Raw genomic sequence first — 16,686 nt, 5'->3', positions numbered from 1 at the left:
TCAGAGAGTGTTTTGCCTATGTTTTTCTCTAGGAGTTTTATAGTTTCTGGTCTTACACTTAGATCTTTAATCCACAAAAGCGGTTATTTTTATGAATGTGAATTTCACTTTGATAAAAAAAAGTTAAATGGACACCTACCATATAATAGGCAGATAGGCAACCAAGAGAAATGAAGGCATATGTTCACTGTACACAAATGTTCACAGCTGCTTTATCTGTAATAGCCAAAAACTACAAACAACCTAAATCTCCATCAACAGACAAGTGATAAAACAAATTTTGGGATATTAATATAATGAAATACATGTACTAAAACGCACTGAACTATACTCTTAAAATGGGTGAATTTTATTCTATACAATTATATTATCAGATGGATGTTTAAAAGTTAACCACCATTAAAAAAAAAACAAAGATATTTAAATTAAAGGAAAAGCACTACATAAGATGCTTTTAAGTCACTTCTCCATCCTAACAAGAGCTGAAAAGACAAATCAATATTTCTTGGATCTGTAAGAGAGGTAACAGCAAACCACTGCCCTCTGAGACTGTAAAGAGGTACATGCAGGGAATCACAGCTTACCTGAGCAAAGAGTTACCAGCTGAAACTGCTGTGGGATCCAGTATTCGGGCAGGAAAACCTAAACTATAACTGACTGACTAATTGCTGGAGGCTCAGTGTGGACAATTTTGAGAGTTAAAAACTCCAGGGGCATACAATCACAGGGCCCCTCACCATTATCACCAGGAAGCCAAGCAGAAGTCCACAGTAAATATCAGAGAAAAATTCCCTTATGGTTTTGGCAAGGGGAGGGTAAGCTACCATTTTTAAATACATCAAAGCACTCTGTTCTTTTTAATAAGGACTGCCCTCAGGGGAAATTAGTGCATGCTAAGTTGTTTCAGTTGTGTCCAACTCTTTGCAACCCTATGGACTGTGGCCCACCAGGTTCCGCTGTCCATGGGATTCTCCACGCAAGAATACTGGAGTGGGTTGTCATGCCCTACTCCAGAAGATCTTCCTGACCCGGGATCGGACCCACGTCTCCTGTGGCACTTGCAATGCAGGAGGATTCTTTTAATGCTGAGCCACCAGAGAAGCCCATTTTTAAATACAGCAAAGCACTCTGTTCTTAATAAGGCCTTCCCTCAGGAGAAACTAATTAACCAGAGCCTAATCTGCTAGTGTATTATCAGAGCCTAAATAACCCAGGAAAAGAAAAATATTAATACCAAACTCCACCATACTCTAGCCATCCTGTACCATGGAGAAGGGGAGAAGAAAACTGAGATATTGTAAACTTCACAGTCCAGAGGCATAGCCTCACAAAAAGAATGAGACTTAATCACAGAACTGGAAAACACTTCCCTTCTACATCTTACCACCTCGTTACTATTGGCTTATTTACACCAATTCCTTTTATTCAGTACCTCGTATCTGGCTATCAAGAAAAAAATTACAAGAGATATCAAAGAGCAAAATGCACAGTTTGAAAAGGCAGAGCAAACATCAGAACCAGACAAGGGAGGCATGTTGATAGATTTATCAAAACAAGATTTTTAAAAACTTTATTTTGTATTGGGGTATAGCCAATTAACAATGTTGTGATAGTTTTAGGTGAACAGCAAAGGGACTGAGCCATACGTATACACATATCCATTCTCCCCCAAACTCCCCTCCCATTAGGGCTGCCACATAACATTGAGCCGAGTTCCATGTGTTACACAGTAAGTCCTTATTGATTATCCATTTTAAATATAGCAGTGTGTAATGTCCATCCCAAACTTCCCAACTATCCCTTCCAAATGCCCACCCTCCTCCTGCCCCAGCCCCCGCCCCCACCCAGAACCAAAAGTTAGTTCTCTAGTCTATGAGTCTCCTTCTGTTTTGTAAGGTCATTTTTATCATTTCTTTTTAGATTCCAATATACACGATGTCATATATTATTTCTCCTTCTCTGACTTACTTCACTCAGTATGACAATCTCTAGGTCCATCCATGTTGCTGCAAATGGCATTATTTCATTCTTTTTAATGACTGGGTAATATTCTAGTATACATATGTACCACATCATCTTTATCCATTCCTATCAGAACAAAGAATTTGAAATAACTGTGATTGAAATGCTAAGGGCTCTAGTGGATACAGTAGGCAATATATAAGATCAGACAGGCAATGTAAACAGAGAAATAGAAATCCTAAGAAAGAACCAGAAAGAAATGCTAGAGATCAAAAACACTAATGGAAATGAAGAAAGTGGTAGAATAACTAGTTCAATAAGTCCCCCACATATGAACAAGTTCCATTCTGAGAGTGTGTTCCTAAATCCAATAAAGTTAGCCCAGGTAACCAACTAACACAAGCAGTAATATAGTACTGTACTGCAGAAGGTTTAAAATATTTTTCACACAACACATAAGAAAGAAACAGACATGAAACATAAACATTTTTATTCTTACAGTATAGTACCTTGAAAAGTACAATACAGTACAACTGGCATACAGGAGATGGCATCGAGTGAACAGGCAAGAAGAGTTACTGGCTAGAGGAAAAAGAGGAGGAGGGAGATGGTAGAGTTGAAGGATCACCAGCACTAGGAGACGGAGGGCAAGCTGCAATTTCACTCATGCCTGACATTGATGGCACAGGTTCTGGTTCCTTGCTGGATTCAATTCTATCTACCCTCTTGAAAAAATTACTCAGTGATGTCTAGGTAGTAGCTCTTCTTTTCTCATCATAGATGACATGGTAGCACTGGGCTGCATTCTGAATGGCTGCTACAACCTTCATGTACTGTTCTACATTTGGGGTCTGTGCCTCAAAAACTAACAGTGCTTCCTCAAATCAAGAAAACTCTCTTGCCATTTCCTGTGTTATGAATTCTTCAGTTACTTCTTCCTCTTGTCTCTCTCAGTCCTTTCTCTCAGCCTCTATTTCATTATGCCTTCATTAGTAAGCTGGAGTTCAGTGAAATCATCCCCTTACAGATTTAGCTCTAACATCTCACTAAGGGTCAATATGCTGCAGAAGACTTCTTTGGACTCCTTATTCACCTTCTCAAATCCATGAAAATCATGAACAAACTACAGGCAAAGGTTCCTCCAAACCCCATTCATGGTGACAACTGTAATTTCATGCCAAGCAAAGTCAATGTTTTTTACAGCCTTGTAGATGTTACAGTCTTTTCAAAACTGTCACAAGGCTGTTCCAGACTCATCACCTGCCTTTACTGCCTGACAAGAAGTGTGATGTAAATACTTCTTGAAAGTTGCTGTAACTCCCTGGTCCACAGGCTGGATGAGTGACAAAATATTTGGTGGCAGATGCACTCCTTTGACGGTAGGATGAAGTCAATCATGAATGAGGGGTGGCCTGGAGCACTGTTGAGCAGCAAAAGAATGTTGAATGGGATATGTCCTTCTCCAAGCAGTATTTCTCGATCTCCAGGATTAAGTGGTGGAAAAGTCAGTCCTGGAAAATGGCCTGTGTAACCCAGGCTTTGGGGTTTCTACTCCACATAACAGGAAGAAAGCACTTGGCTATGTTTTTAAGGGCTCTTAAGTTCTCTGAATGATAAACTAAGAGAATTTTCAGCTTCATATCGTCAGAAGCACTGACATCAAACAACAGAGTTAGCCTATTTTTTTGCTGCTTTATTAAAGCCTGGCATCACTTTTCTTCCTTACTGATGTAACTTCAGTTTGGCATCTTCTTCCAGTACAGTCCTGTCTCATCCACAAGATACCTACTCAAGTCAACATGCACCTTCATCAATAATTTCTTAAAGTATTTCAGGAAATTAATGGGCAACTACTGTATCTGCACTCACCACCTCGCCTCTTACTTTTACTCTGTGAAGGCAGCTCTAGCCTTGAACTGATGAATCCAGCCAAGATGGCATTAAAAGATGCCATTTGACTCTTCACTCAGTTTCTTCCTCAAGTCTTCATAAAGGCATTGAGTTTCCTGCTGAATCAACATTAAGCTGAGAGGGACTCGACACTGACACTGATCCTGCAGCCACACACTGATAAGTTTCTCCATCACTTTTCCATGCTTCTTCGATATTATTGTCAACAACATAGGCATAGCAGACTTCACATGTTCCATAATCCTGTTTTTGTTCTTTAGAATCATGCCTGGTTAAATGATTCATGTTATAAGAATGCACAATAATTGCCATCTTTTCACCCTGCTCCACTCTTTCAATTATTTTCACTTTTGTTTCCATCATTATTGCTTTGTGCTATAGTACCAGCTTAGCAGTACTTAGCAGTACCAGCTACATCTCTACTGCTTTAACACTCCAGACATCCTGGGCTTGAAATAAACATACTGTATTCTATACGTTCAGTTCAGTCGCTCAGTCATGTAAGAGTCTTTGCAACCCCATGGACTGCAGCATGCCAGGCCTCCCTGTCCATCACCAACTCCCAGAGTTTACTCAAACTCATGGTCATCCAGTCAGCGAGGCCATCCAACCATCTCATTCTCTGTCGTCCCCTTCTCCTCCTGCCTTCAATCTTTCCTAGCATCAGGGTCTTTTCTAATGAGTCAGTTCTTCGCATCAGGTAGCCAAAGTATTAGAGTTTCAGCAGCAGCATCAGTCCTTCTAATGAACATTCAGGACTGATTTCCTTTAGGATGGACTGGTTGGATCTCCTGGCAGTCCAAGGGACTCTCAAGAGACTTCTCCAACACCACAGTTCAAAAGCATCAGTTCTTTGGCACTCAGCTTTCTTTATAATCCAACTCTCACATCTATACATGACTACTGGAAAAACCATAGCTTTGACTAAATGGATCTCTGTCAGCAAAGTAATGTCTCTGCTTTTTAAATATGCCGTCTAGGCTGGTCACTGGAGAAGGCAATGGCAACCCACTCCAGTACTCTTGCCTGGAGAATCCCAGGGACGGAGGAGCCTGGTAGGCTGCAGTCCGTGGGGTCGTGAAGAGTTGGACACGACTGAGCAACTTCACTTTCACTTTTCACTTTCATGCATTGGAGAAGGAAATGGCAACCCACTCCAGTGTTCTTGCCTGGAGAATCCCAGGGACGGGGGACCCTGGTAGGCTGCAGTCCATGGGGTTGCACAGAGTCAGACATGACTGAAGCGACTTAGCAGCAACAGCTAGGCTGGTCATAACTTTTCTTCCAAGGAGCAAGCATCTTTTAATTTCATGGCTACAGTCACCATCTGCAGTGATTTTGGAGCCCCAAAAAATAAAGTCTGTCACTGTTTCCACAGTTTCCCCATCTACTGCCATGAAGTGATGGGACCAGATGCCATGATCTCAGTTTTCTGAACGTTGAGTACATTACTGTACAGTAAAATAGTATACCTTTTTCAACAAAGGTTGTATAGTCAAAGCTATGGTTTTTCCAGTAGTCATGTACGGATGTGAGAGCTAGACCATAAAGAAGGCTGAGTGCTGAATAATTGATGCTTTACAATTGTGGTGCAGGAGAAGATGCTTGAGACTCCCTTGGACTGTGAGGAGATCAAATCAGTCAATCTTAAAGAGATCAGTCCTGAATTTTCATTGGAAGTACTAATGCTGAAGCTGAAGCTCCAATACTCTGGCCACCTACTTGATGGGAAGAGCCGACTCACTGGAAAAGACCTTGATGCTGGGAAAGACTGAAGGTAAAAGGAGAAGACAGTGGCAGAGGATGAGTGGTTAAATAGCATCACTGACTCAATGGACATGAATCGGAGCAAACTCTGGGAGATGGTGAAGGACAGAGGAGCCTGCAGTCCATGGAGTCGAAAAGAGTTGGATACGACCTAGCAACTGAACAACAACAAAAACTACACAAAAGCACAACCGTTTGTAGAGGATGCACACATGTGACAACATATGCCACACACATAATATGTGACTGGACATGCAAACACACATTCCAATCTTCGAAAATTCACAACTTGAAACTTTATACATAGGGGACTTACTGCAGACGGGACAAGGCTGAGGAAAGACCTCTAAAAGCTTAAAAATATCTGAACAGAAACTTTGAAAACTAAAAAGCAAAGAGGACAAAAACCGAGATGAAACAAAACAAAAATAAAAAGAGAATATCCAAGGACTGTGAGATAACCACAGAAAGCATAACAAAACATTCTTGGACTACCAGAAGAAGAGAGAAAGTAACAGCAGTAACATTTGAAACAATAACAAAGTAATGTCAGACACCAGACAACAGATCCAGGAAGTTCCAGAAAACCAAGCAGGATAACTGCCAAAAACTACACCTACACATATTATTTCAAACCATAGAAAATTAAAGATAAAGAATAAAAATCCTGAAAAAAGTCACAGGGGAAAATAATCTTACCTAATAGATAAACAAGAGTAGGAATTACATCCAATTTCTCCTCAGAAACTATGCAAGTAAAAAGAGAGAGGAGTAATATTTAAAGGAGAAATATTTCAAGTGTTGGGGGGCAGGGAGGGGGGGGGGAAGCCTAGAATTCTGTATCCTGTGAAATTATCTTTAGAAATTAAAGAGAAATAAAGATTTTCTTAATCAAAAATTGATGGAATATGTTGCCAGTAGACCTGCCTTTCAAGGTGTGTTATGAGAAGCTCTTGAGAGAGAAGGAAAACGATATAGGTCAGAAATTCATATCTACATAAAGAAAAGAAGTTTCCAGAATAAGTAAAAATAAAATGAAAACTTTCATATGCTCAATTAAAAAAAAATTAAAAAAAAAAAGAGTGGAGCTAAATATAGGAAAGAATAAGGGAAACAAATAGAAAACAGTAACAAATATGGTAGATATTAATTCATCCATATTAATAATCATTTTGTATGCCAATGGTCTAAATGCACCAACTAGAAGACAGATTTGTCACAGTAGATCAAAAAATAAGACCTAAGTATGTTATCTCAAGATACCTACTTTAAACATAGATTAAAAGCAAATGGATGTAGGGATTTCCCTGAAGTTCTGTGGTTAAGAATCCGCTCTTCCACTGCAGGGAGCATGGGTTTGATCCCTGGCCAGGAACCATATGGCATTGAAAAAACAACCAACCAAACAAACAAATATATATATATACATAGCATTACTATGAACAGGCTTCCCTGGTGGTTCAGAGGTTAAAGCGTTTGCCTGCAATGCGGGAGACCTGGGTTCGATCCCTGAGTCGGGAAGATCCCCTGGAGAAGGAAATGGCACCCACTCCAGTATTCTTGTCTGGAGAATCCCATGGACGGAGGAGCCTGGTAGGCTACAGTCCACGGGGTCGCAGAGTTGGACACGACGGAGCGATTTCACTTCACTTCACGAACAACTCTGGGCTTCCCAGCTGGCGCTAGTGATAAAGAACCCACCTGCCAATGCAGGAGATGCATATTCGAACCCTGGGTCGAGAAGATTCCCTGAAAAAGGGAATGGCAACCCACTCCAATAGTCCAGTATTCTTGCCTGGAGAATTCCATGGACAGAGGAGCCTGGCAGACTACAGTCCATGGGGTCACAAAGAGTCGGACACAACTGAACGACTAACACACACATGAACAACTCTATGGCTATAAATTTGATAATTTGGATGAAAGTGAAAGTTGCTCAGTTGTGTCTGACTTTTTGTGACCACATGGACTCCACGGAATTCTCTAGGCCAGAATACCGGAGTGGGTAGTCTTTCCCTTCTCCAGGAGATCTTCCCAACCCAGGGATTGAACCCAGGTCTCCTGCACTGCATGTGGATTCTTTACCAGTTAAGCCACAAGGGAAGCCCAAGAATACTGAAGTGGGTAGCCTATCCCTTCTCCAGAGGATCATCCCAACCCAGGAGTCGAACAGGGGTCTCCTGCATTGCAGGCAATTTCTTCACCAACTGAGCTATCAGAGAAGCCCCATAAAACAGACCATTTCTTTGAGAAACACAACTTTTGCTGAAACACAATAAAAAATAAACAGTCTGAATATAACTGTATTAAAGAAACTGAAACAATAATTAGTAACCTTTCAAAACAGAAAACACCAGGCCCAGACAGGTTCACTGTAAAATTCTATCAAACATTTAAGGAGAAATTATACCAATTCTCTACAGTATCTTTAGAAGACAGAAGGAGAGGGACTACTTCCAATTTACTCCATTAGGCCAGCATTTACCTAATACCAAAAAAAAAAAAAAAGACAATGACATCACAAAGAGAAAAAAAAAACACGTCATGAATATAGATGCCACAATAAAATATAAGTAAATAAAATCAAACAATGTATAAAAAGAATGATATGCCACAGCCAAGCAGGATTTACCTCCGTTATGCAGTCATGCATCTTGGTATTTACCCAAAAGAGATAAAAATTTATGTCCACAACAAAACTTTCACAGAGATATTTACAGCTTGGAAGCAGCTAAGATGTCCTTCAGTACATGAACAGATAAACTATGGTACACCTAGACAACGGAATATTACTCAATGATAATTGCTGGGAGAAATATCAACAACCTCAAATACGCAGATGATACCACTCTAATGGGAGAAAGTGAAGAGGAACTAAAGAGCCTCTTGATGAAGGTGAAAAAGGAAAGTAAAAAGGTGGCTTAAAAGTCAACATTCAAAAACTAAGAACATGACATTCAGTCCCATCACTTCATTGCAAACGCAAAGGGAAAAAGTGGGAGCAGTGTCAGATTTTCTTTTCTTGGGCTCCAAAAACTGCAGATGGTGACTGCAAGTCATGAAATTAAAAGACCCTTGGATCCTTGGAAGGAAAGCTATGACAAACCTAGACGGTGTATTAAAAAGCAAAGACATCACTTTGACGACGAAGGCCCACAGAATCAAAGCTATGGCATTTTCAGTAGTCACGTATAGACCTGAGAGTTGGACCATAAAGAAGACTGAGTGCTGAAGAACTGATGCTTTTGAACTGTGGTCCTGGAGAAGACTCTTGATAGTCCCTTGGACTGCAAGGAGATCAAACCAGTCAATCCTAAAGGAAATCAACCCTGAATACTCATTGGAAGGACTGATGCTAAAACTGAAGCTCTAATACTTTGCCCACTTGATGCAAAGAGCTGACTCACTGGAAAAGACCCTGATGCTGGGAAAAACTGAAGGCAAGAGGAGAAGGAGGCGGCAGAGGTTGAGATGATTAGATAGGATTACCAACTCAATGGACATGAATGTGAGCAAAGCTGGGAGATAATGAAGGACAGGGAAGCCTGGAGTGCTGCAGTCCACGGGGTCTAAAGAGTCGGCCATGACTTAGCAACTGAACACCAACAACAAAGGTAGAATAGTTGATAAAGAATCCAACTGCCAATGTAGGAGACATAAGAGACATGGGTTCGATCCACAGGTTGGGAAGATCCCCAGAGTAGGAAATGGCAGCCCACTCCAGTATTCTTGCCTGAAAAATTCTATGGACAGAGGAGCCTGGCGGGCTACAGTCCATGGGGTTGTAAAGAGCTAGATATGATTGAGTAAGCAGGCACAGAATGTATAACATCAAGTTGTGGGTGTTGTGTAGTCACTAAGTTCCCAACCCAGGGATGGGGTCCATACCTTCTGCACTGGCAGGTGGGTTATTTATCACTGAGCCACCATGGAAGGAAAGAAATTCTTAACTGGGTTCTTGCCCTAGTGAGAACTGTGGAATTATGTCTGATTTAGAGTAGGACTCAATTTCTTTATGGGAATCTTAATACCTTGCAGGGTCATAAGATCCCAAGAAACTGTTAAGCTATATAACCTGTAAAGCACTATATAATCCTTAAGTATCCTTATGACTAAGATTATGGGACAGACTTGAAAAACAAAAACATCTGACCATGCCCAGCATGATGATCAATAAATATTTACTAAATGAATAAAAGTATTTTACTTTAGAATCATTGCAAAGGAAGTTATAGGAAAAATGGATCAAAAAAATGACCGTGAGATATTCTTCAATGAAAAACTCTACACCAGTTTTAAACCAATTCCACAGTGAATAAGCCCCAAATATTTCAAAACTACAAAGCCTACTACTAATACGAAGACCATTCATTTGTAAGAGAAATTTCAACAGCAGCATTCCAGCAAAACAGATAAATTAGAAAATCTGAGAGCAAAAAAATTTGTAAGAATGTTTGATATTAGGCTACTGGAAGCACGATAGAAAAGGCGAGGCATAAAAAATACAAAACCCAGGCAAGACTTAGTATTTAGTTTGGGTTTAAGTTAACCCTCTACATTAAGCTTACATTCTAAGAGAAAAATCCATCAGTGCTTCCCTCAGTAATTTTAATATTCTTTTGTGGCTCAGCTGGTAAAGAATCCGCCTGCAATGTGGGAGACATGGGTTCGATCCCTGGGCTGGGAAGATCCCCTGGAGAAGGGAAAGGCTACCCACTCCAGTATTCTGGCTAGAGAATCCCATGGACTATATAGTCCATAGGGTCGCACAGACACAACTGAGTGACTTTCACTTTCACTTGACAAACAAAACACCAATTACATGGACACTGGCATTATTTTTTTTTTTTTTTAATTTTTTTATTAGTTGGAGGCTAATTACTTCACAACATTTCAGTGGGTTTTGTCATACATTGATATGAATCAGCCATTGATTTACACTTATTCCCCATCCCGATCCCCCCTCCCACCTCCCTCTTCACCCGACTCCTCTGGGTCTTCCCAGTGCACCAGGCCCGAGCACTTGTCTCATGCATCCCACCTGGGCTGGTGATCTGTTTCACCATAGATAGTATACATGCTGTTCTTTTGAAACATCCCACCCTCACATTCTCCCACAGAGTTCAAAAGTCTGTTCTGTATTTCTGGGACACTGGCATTATTTTTTAAGGTAGTTGAAGTTTCCCTTTGTATACAAACACATCATCACATGGAGTGAACTACAGACTTTATCTTGTGTCAATGTAAGCTCATCAATTATAACAAATGCACCACTCTAAAGGGGAATGTTTATCATGGGAGAGACAATGCATGTGTGGGGAAGGGGGTACATGGGAAATCTCTATCATTTTCCCCTCAATTTTGCTGTGAACTAAAACTGCCCTTTGGCTTTCCTAGGTGGTTGAGTGGTAAAGAATCCGCCTGCCAATGCAAGAGACACGGGTTTGATCCTTGGGTCAGGAAGATCCCCTGCAGGAGGAAGAGACTCTAATATTCTTGCCTGGGAAATCACATGGACAGGGGAACCTGGCAGGCTACAGTCCATGGGGTTGCAAAAGAGTCAGATGTGATTTAGCAAATAAACAACAAAATTGCTCTTACAAAAATATAGTCTTTAAAAAGGAAAAGCAATTAAGTTATAAGTTTATATTGACTTACTTCACAGCTAGGCCTCTGGGAATAGATTTTCCTTCCCTCCTTCTCTATATACTGGCTCTCTGTGTCCATTGTTCATGTTTCTTCATCATTTCATTGTCATCTCAGAATGTAACAACCTTTCCACCTTGGTTCTCAACAGTCTCTGGATATCCCAATTCCAAAATTCAAGAAATGATGTGAATGGTCTAGCTGCATCAGACATTCAGCTCTGATTCAAATAACTACTTTGGCTGGAGAAGGTATGTGGGATGAGAGTATATTAGGATAATATCCTCCTAAGTCCAAACCTTTACTCTCTGGTCATCAGAATGATGTGCCTATAACACTGACAGGTTTCTAAAGAAAAGGCTGTGGGCAATGAAGTCAGGTAACAATCTTACCTGTTTAAACCGAAAAGGAAAGGCAAACTTTTGTTTTTAATTTCCCAATATCCTCTTAATTTAGAACTGAATTAATGTAGAAATGATCATTTCTGTACAAATGAGGCTAATTCTCTGTTATAAAGTTAATTTTTAAATTACACTTAAAATATATCTTATAATAAAAAAAATCCTGCAGGAAGGAAATTAAATGCAAAAAAAAAAACCAACCTTTTTTTTTAAAGTTACTAAATCTTTTGCCTCAGTTTTTTTCACCTTAATATAGGGATAATAATAAAATGGCTATAAAGGTTAAAAGAGCTATATATAACGCACTCAGAGTTCTGTGAGTATTAGCAAATACTGCTCTTAAAGAAATTTTTAAAAATCTTAATTTTTTTCCCACATAAAATGTCTTCTGACTCTACAACTTCAATCCTTATTTTTCCATAGTTGTGTAATTTACAAAGTATATGATATCACTAAAATCTCTACCACAGCTACACAGAATTATATTCTGTCATCTTTCAATTTTTAACTTTTTCAGCTTAATAAGATATAATGTGTTAAAATTTTTTAAATAAGCAGCACTCCCTGAACATACACAGTTTCAGACTATAAAGATATTGTTCTGAACCTAGAACTGCAGATAAAAAGACAAAAGAGGACAAGAACTATTTTGTTTACAACTAAACCATGCACCGAGGGCTTCCCAGGTGGCTCACTGATAAAGACTCTGCCTGCCAGTGCAGGAGATGCAAGAGTACTGAGTTTGATCCCTGGGTTGGGAAGATGCCCAGAGTAAGAAATGGTAACCTACTCCAATATTCTTGCCTGGAAAATCCCAAGGAGAGATTTTCTTTGCAATCCATGGGATTGCAAAGAGTCAGACACAATTGAGCACACTAGCACACACACAAACTGCACTGAGGAAGAAGCACTTCACTGGGTAAGTCTAGGAAGGTACCTGAAACCTACTGGGTCAAATTTTAAGGAGAAATAAAAAAGGTCAATGACTAACTGCACAAATATGATAGAAGAGATCTGGAGTATTGTGGTAATATCACAGAATATCACAGGATGGAAAAGAATGGCAGAAAATTATGAGGATAATTCTTAAAAAGAGGTTGGAACCAGATTGAGGTTTCTGGGGAGAAAAAAAAGCTAAGAAATTTGAAATATATATGGTGGATGATGGGAAGTCATCAGAAATTTTTTAAAGAGCAACATTTGGAAGGAGAGATTGCAGACAGAGGCAGGAAGCATTACAATAAATCAATCAGTAAGAAGTATAAAATTTCTAACAAAATCTACTTTTTGTCCTAGTTTGAACATTTTACTAGCTGTGTGAGAACAAATTGCTAAAACCCTTGTAGGCTCAGTTTTCTTATCTGAAAATAATAGTAAATATTACAATGCTATTTTGAAGATTAACGACATAATGTACATATAATGCTTAGAGTAACTCAATATCATAGGAGATACATGTATCATTCACTATGTACCACACACTATTCTAAGATTTTAATGTGTACTAATTCATTTGATTCTCACAATAGTCATACCAGATAGATATTGCTATTATCTCCACTATAATTGAGGGAATTTAAGCACTGAAAGGTTAAGGAACTAACTGCCTTAGGGTCAGACAGCTACCAAGTCACAAGAACAGAAATCAAATGCAAGCAATCTGGCTCCACTTTCATGATCTTAACCAACATATTACAATGCTTCTCTAAGAGAGACCAAGTCAGTGTTTTTAAAATATTCATCAAAACTTCTAACCTTCAAATTAAATTTACACAACACTATCCTCCAGATTTATGGGATTATAATCTCTGAGATTTGAAATACAGGAATCAGCACTTAACAAATCCTTCAAGGTAATGTGTACACAATAAAAATTGAAATTCACTGATTCAGGTAGATACAGCAAAAAAACAAAGAAGAGAGTCCAGGTAACGAAAAGGAACAGAAAATGTAGAGATGAATTCTACAGGGGAAATTACCATTTGCTGGTAGCTTATAATAAGTAGAATCATAAGATCTGAAATTAAGCAAACCTTAACAAAGTATAGCTAATGTCTTGCTGCAGTCCTACATAAAATGTTTAAATTTTAATGACCATAACTACTGAATATTTACATTTATTTTTCCTGGCTAATAATGAAACAAAAGTTCATTAGCAGGGACGGGAGAGTAGGAGTAGCCAGCACTGGACAAAGGGAAATTTATTCTGAATATTATTAAGTCCTACTTTTTAAAAGAAACATACATTTATATGGTATGATACCCTGATGTTTAAATCTCAGAAGCAGCATAAAATATCTGATCCTATAAAGCAACACAAAATTAGTCTGACAGTTTTCAACAAGCCAAGATATAAAATTTCTACACATTTAAATGCTTACTTATAGTTTGCACGTAGGGTACACATTTAAACTATTCCAGAAGGCGTGACTTTGTTGGCAGGTTAGATAGAATTTGATTTTTGAGGTAGTCGGTCATTAAAAATAAGTAAAACAAAAACCCAAAACAAAACCTGATGTCAGAAAATTTAGTACTTTCGAAATGACTCCACAACAACCTAATCGGCCAATGAATGACGGGGATAAAAAGGCAGGTCTGTGGAACTAAACCTTATCCCTATTGTTAGCAAACTAACACCCTTGTGACTCACCACTGTTACTATATAGCCAATTTAAATAAGCAAGAGTCTCGGATTTTTGCGGTGCACGAAAAATGTCAACCATGAAAGGAAAATATCCAGGTTTTGAATACAAAGGATACTCAGATTTCAATTTAAATCCCCACCAGGTATTTCAAAGACTGCCAATTCCCTGCGGTCCACTGTAAGAAAGACTACTCCTTTTAGAAGGAACTCGGAGCCACGTAGAACATTTCTTCATTCTAAACCTGCTCCCAACCTTCCACCTTTAATAAAGGAAGATTCTTTTGCGTATGGTAATACTTTAGCAATAACTACTGCTGAAGCTTCAGTATTCGAACCTACTTGGCGGAAATACTGAACTGCAATTACCAGAAAGTCGACAGTTTAAACAGTTTCGGGGGCGGTCGGGCCTCCGAATCCCCAATACTCTAGAGCTGCGGTGTGTGAGCCATCTGTTTGGAGCGCTGACCCGGGAGAGGCTCCCCCTGCGCCAACTTCCCAAAGTCCTCACATGCGGCCCCACCACAGGACACCCCAAAAGCTCTTTGAGGCCCCCGCTGTACTGTCCGGTCTCCAGACCCCTGACCCATCCGACGGTCCTGCTTCTCTCCCTGGAATATTCCATTTCTTGCTGTTCCACGTCCACTCACCAAGGCGCGCTGGGCAGAAGTTCCAGAGAGGCCGTGTCACTTTTCCCTTCCCGCGCTGCGCCACAGGCCATCCGCGAGCTGCTACAGCAAACGGCCCGCACAATTCAAATTCTCCCACTTCCGCCCGCAACCCGGAAGGAAGGCTCAGCCCCGCCCCGTGAAGGGCGGGGCCCGCGGTGACGCGGAAGTCGCGGAAGGACGAGGCGGGTCCCTGTTCTAACACCTCGCGTTGGCTTTCCTGCTCTTTTCTCTTCGCTTCAGTTTCTTTTGCATCTTCCTGCTTAGGTCTGAAGAGAAGTGAGGGAGCGGGGTTGGTATTTCTGCCCGGTGGCTAGTGAGTGTTCTCTCGTTTCTGAAATGGATTGAGACGTTCTGAATTTTCTTCACTTCCAAGGAAGTGAAGTGACTCAGTCGTGTCCGACTCTTTGCGACCCCGTGGACTGGCTCTTCCATCCACGGGATTCTCCAGGCAAGAATACTGGAGTGGGTTGCCGTTTCCGTCTCCAGGGTATCTTCCCGACCCAGGGATTGAACCTGGGTCTCTCGCATTGTAGGCAGATTCTATCGTCTGAGCCACCGGTTAATCTGCCTATTTTCATCTTTCCTTTGAAGGAAAGAACTAACCGAGTGAGCCCCGTTGTTTACTCCTCGCCTCGCGTACGCACCAGCTGCAACCAGAAGTGGAAAAACAAACCCTCCACGTCCTTAGTACGTAATTTCTCTAGGTCTCCTGATGCTTGGCCTCGGCACCGTCAGGACTTCTTTCCACACTCTGTTTGAGGAAGACAAAAAGCCGATTAGAGGGAGAGAGAGAGAGAGAATACATAGAAGATTTTTAAAATAAGACTATATAGGCAGGTTTTGTTTTAATGTTTGTCCCCTGAGTTTTTGTTAATCACTCCTTCTGTAGGATGCTTAATGAGTACTTCAGTTTCTTCCACCAAAATGTTGACAGTTATCACCAGCGACCCTGCCATCAGTCCAATGAGACTAATTTCTCATCAGCAGTGGAGAGTCCCTTAAAGTCACTGACAAATTTTTCTCATAATTTTTCTGATAAATTTTTCTCATAGGACTAGTCAGGTTTAATGTATAAATTGTCTAGGGTTAGCGTTTACTGGGAGAAGGCAATGGCAACTCACTCCAGTGTTCTTGGCTGGAGAATCCCAGGGACGGCGGAGCCTGGTGGCCTGCCGTCTGTGGGATCGCACAGAGTTGGACAGGACTGAAGCGACTTTGCAGCAGCAGCGTTTACTGAATGGAATATCAAATTATTTGCATATTTAAACTGTTAATCCCTCCCCCCACCCGCCAGAGTGAATGTAGGTGAATTTGAATACAATCACTGTTCAAGTAATGCTATAGCATTTCATGAACAAAGAAGATCTGCAATATGTGCCGACTGACTATTTCAGGGAGCCTGAGTAAATCCAGACTTCATAACTTTTTAAAGAAAAATTTCACTACAGGACATATTTTAATCTAACAAAACCGGTCACTGGACTGGATATTCTGATGCTAATAAATTTTTTAAATTAACTGAAATATATTGATGTGAATATTGTGCTGCCACACAACCCCAAAACTAATTTTCCATTCTTGAATTGGCAAAAATTAAAATGATTTACAACATCCAGTACTAGGAGGGTGTAGTAGTAAAATGTACATACGGATCTACTAGGAGCATACACTCCTACAACTCTTGGAA

At 40.2% G+C, this 16,686-nt stretch overlaps 1 protein-coding gene across 2 annotated transcripts in view; it reads right to left on the bottom strand.

Annotated features, from left to right (window-relative positions):
* Positions 1 to 15,103, bottom strand: part of G2E3 (G2/M-phase specific E3 ubiquitin protein ligase) — a 67,755-nt gene extending 52,652 nt beyond the window's left edge. For both annotated transcript variants that reach the window (XM_043921439.1, XM_043921440.1), the window contains exon 1: positions 14,979 to 15,103. In XM_043921439.1, coding sequence (XP_043777374.1) covers positions 14,979 to 15,049 — 71 coding nt within the window. In that variant the 5' untranslated portion in view covers positions 15,050 to 15,103. The remainder of the gene's footprint in view (positions 1 to 14,978) is intronic.
* Positions 15,104 to 16,686: the final 1,583 nt, after the last annotated feature.

Source organism: Cervus elaphus, chromosome 13 (genome assembly GCF_910594005.1).
Source record: "Cervus elaphus chromosome 13, mCerEla1.1, whole genome shotgun sequence".
NCBI classification, from domain to species: Eukaryota; Metazoa; Chordata; class Mammalia; order Artiodactyla; family Cervidae; genus Cervus; species Cervus elaphus.
The sequence above is the reverse complement of the archived record's forward strand: the minus strand, read 5'-3'. Positions and strand labels throughout refer to the sequence as shown.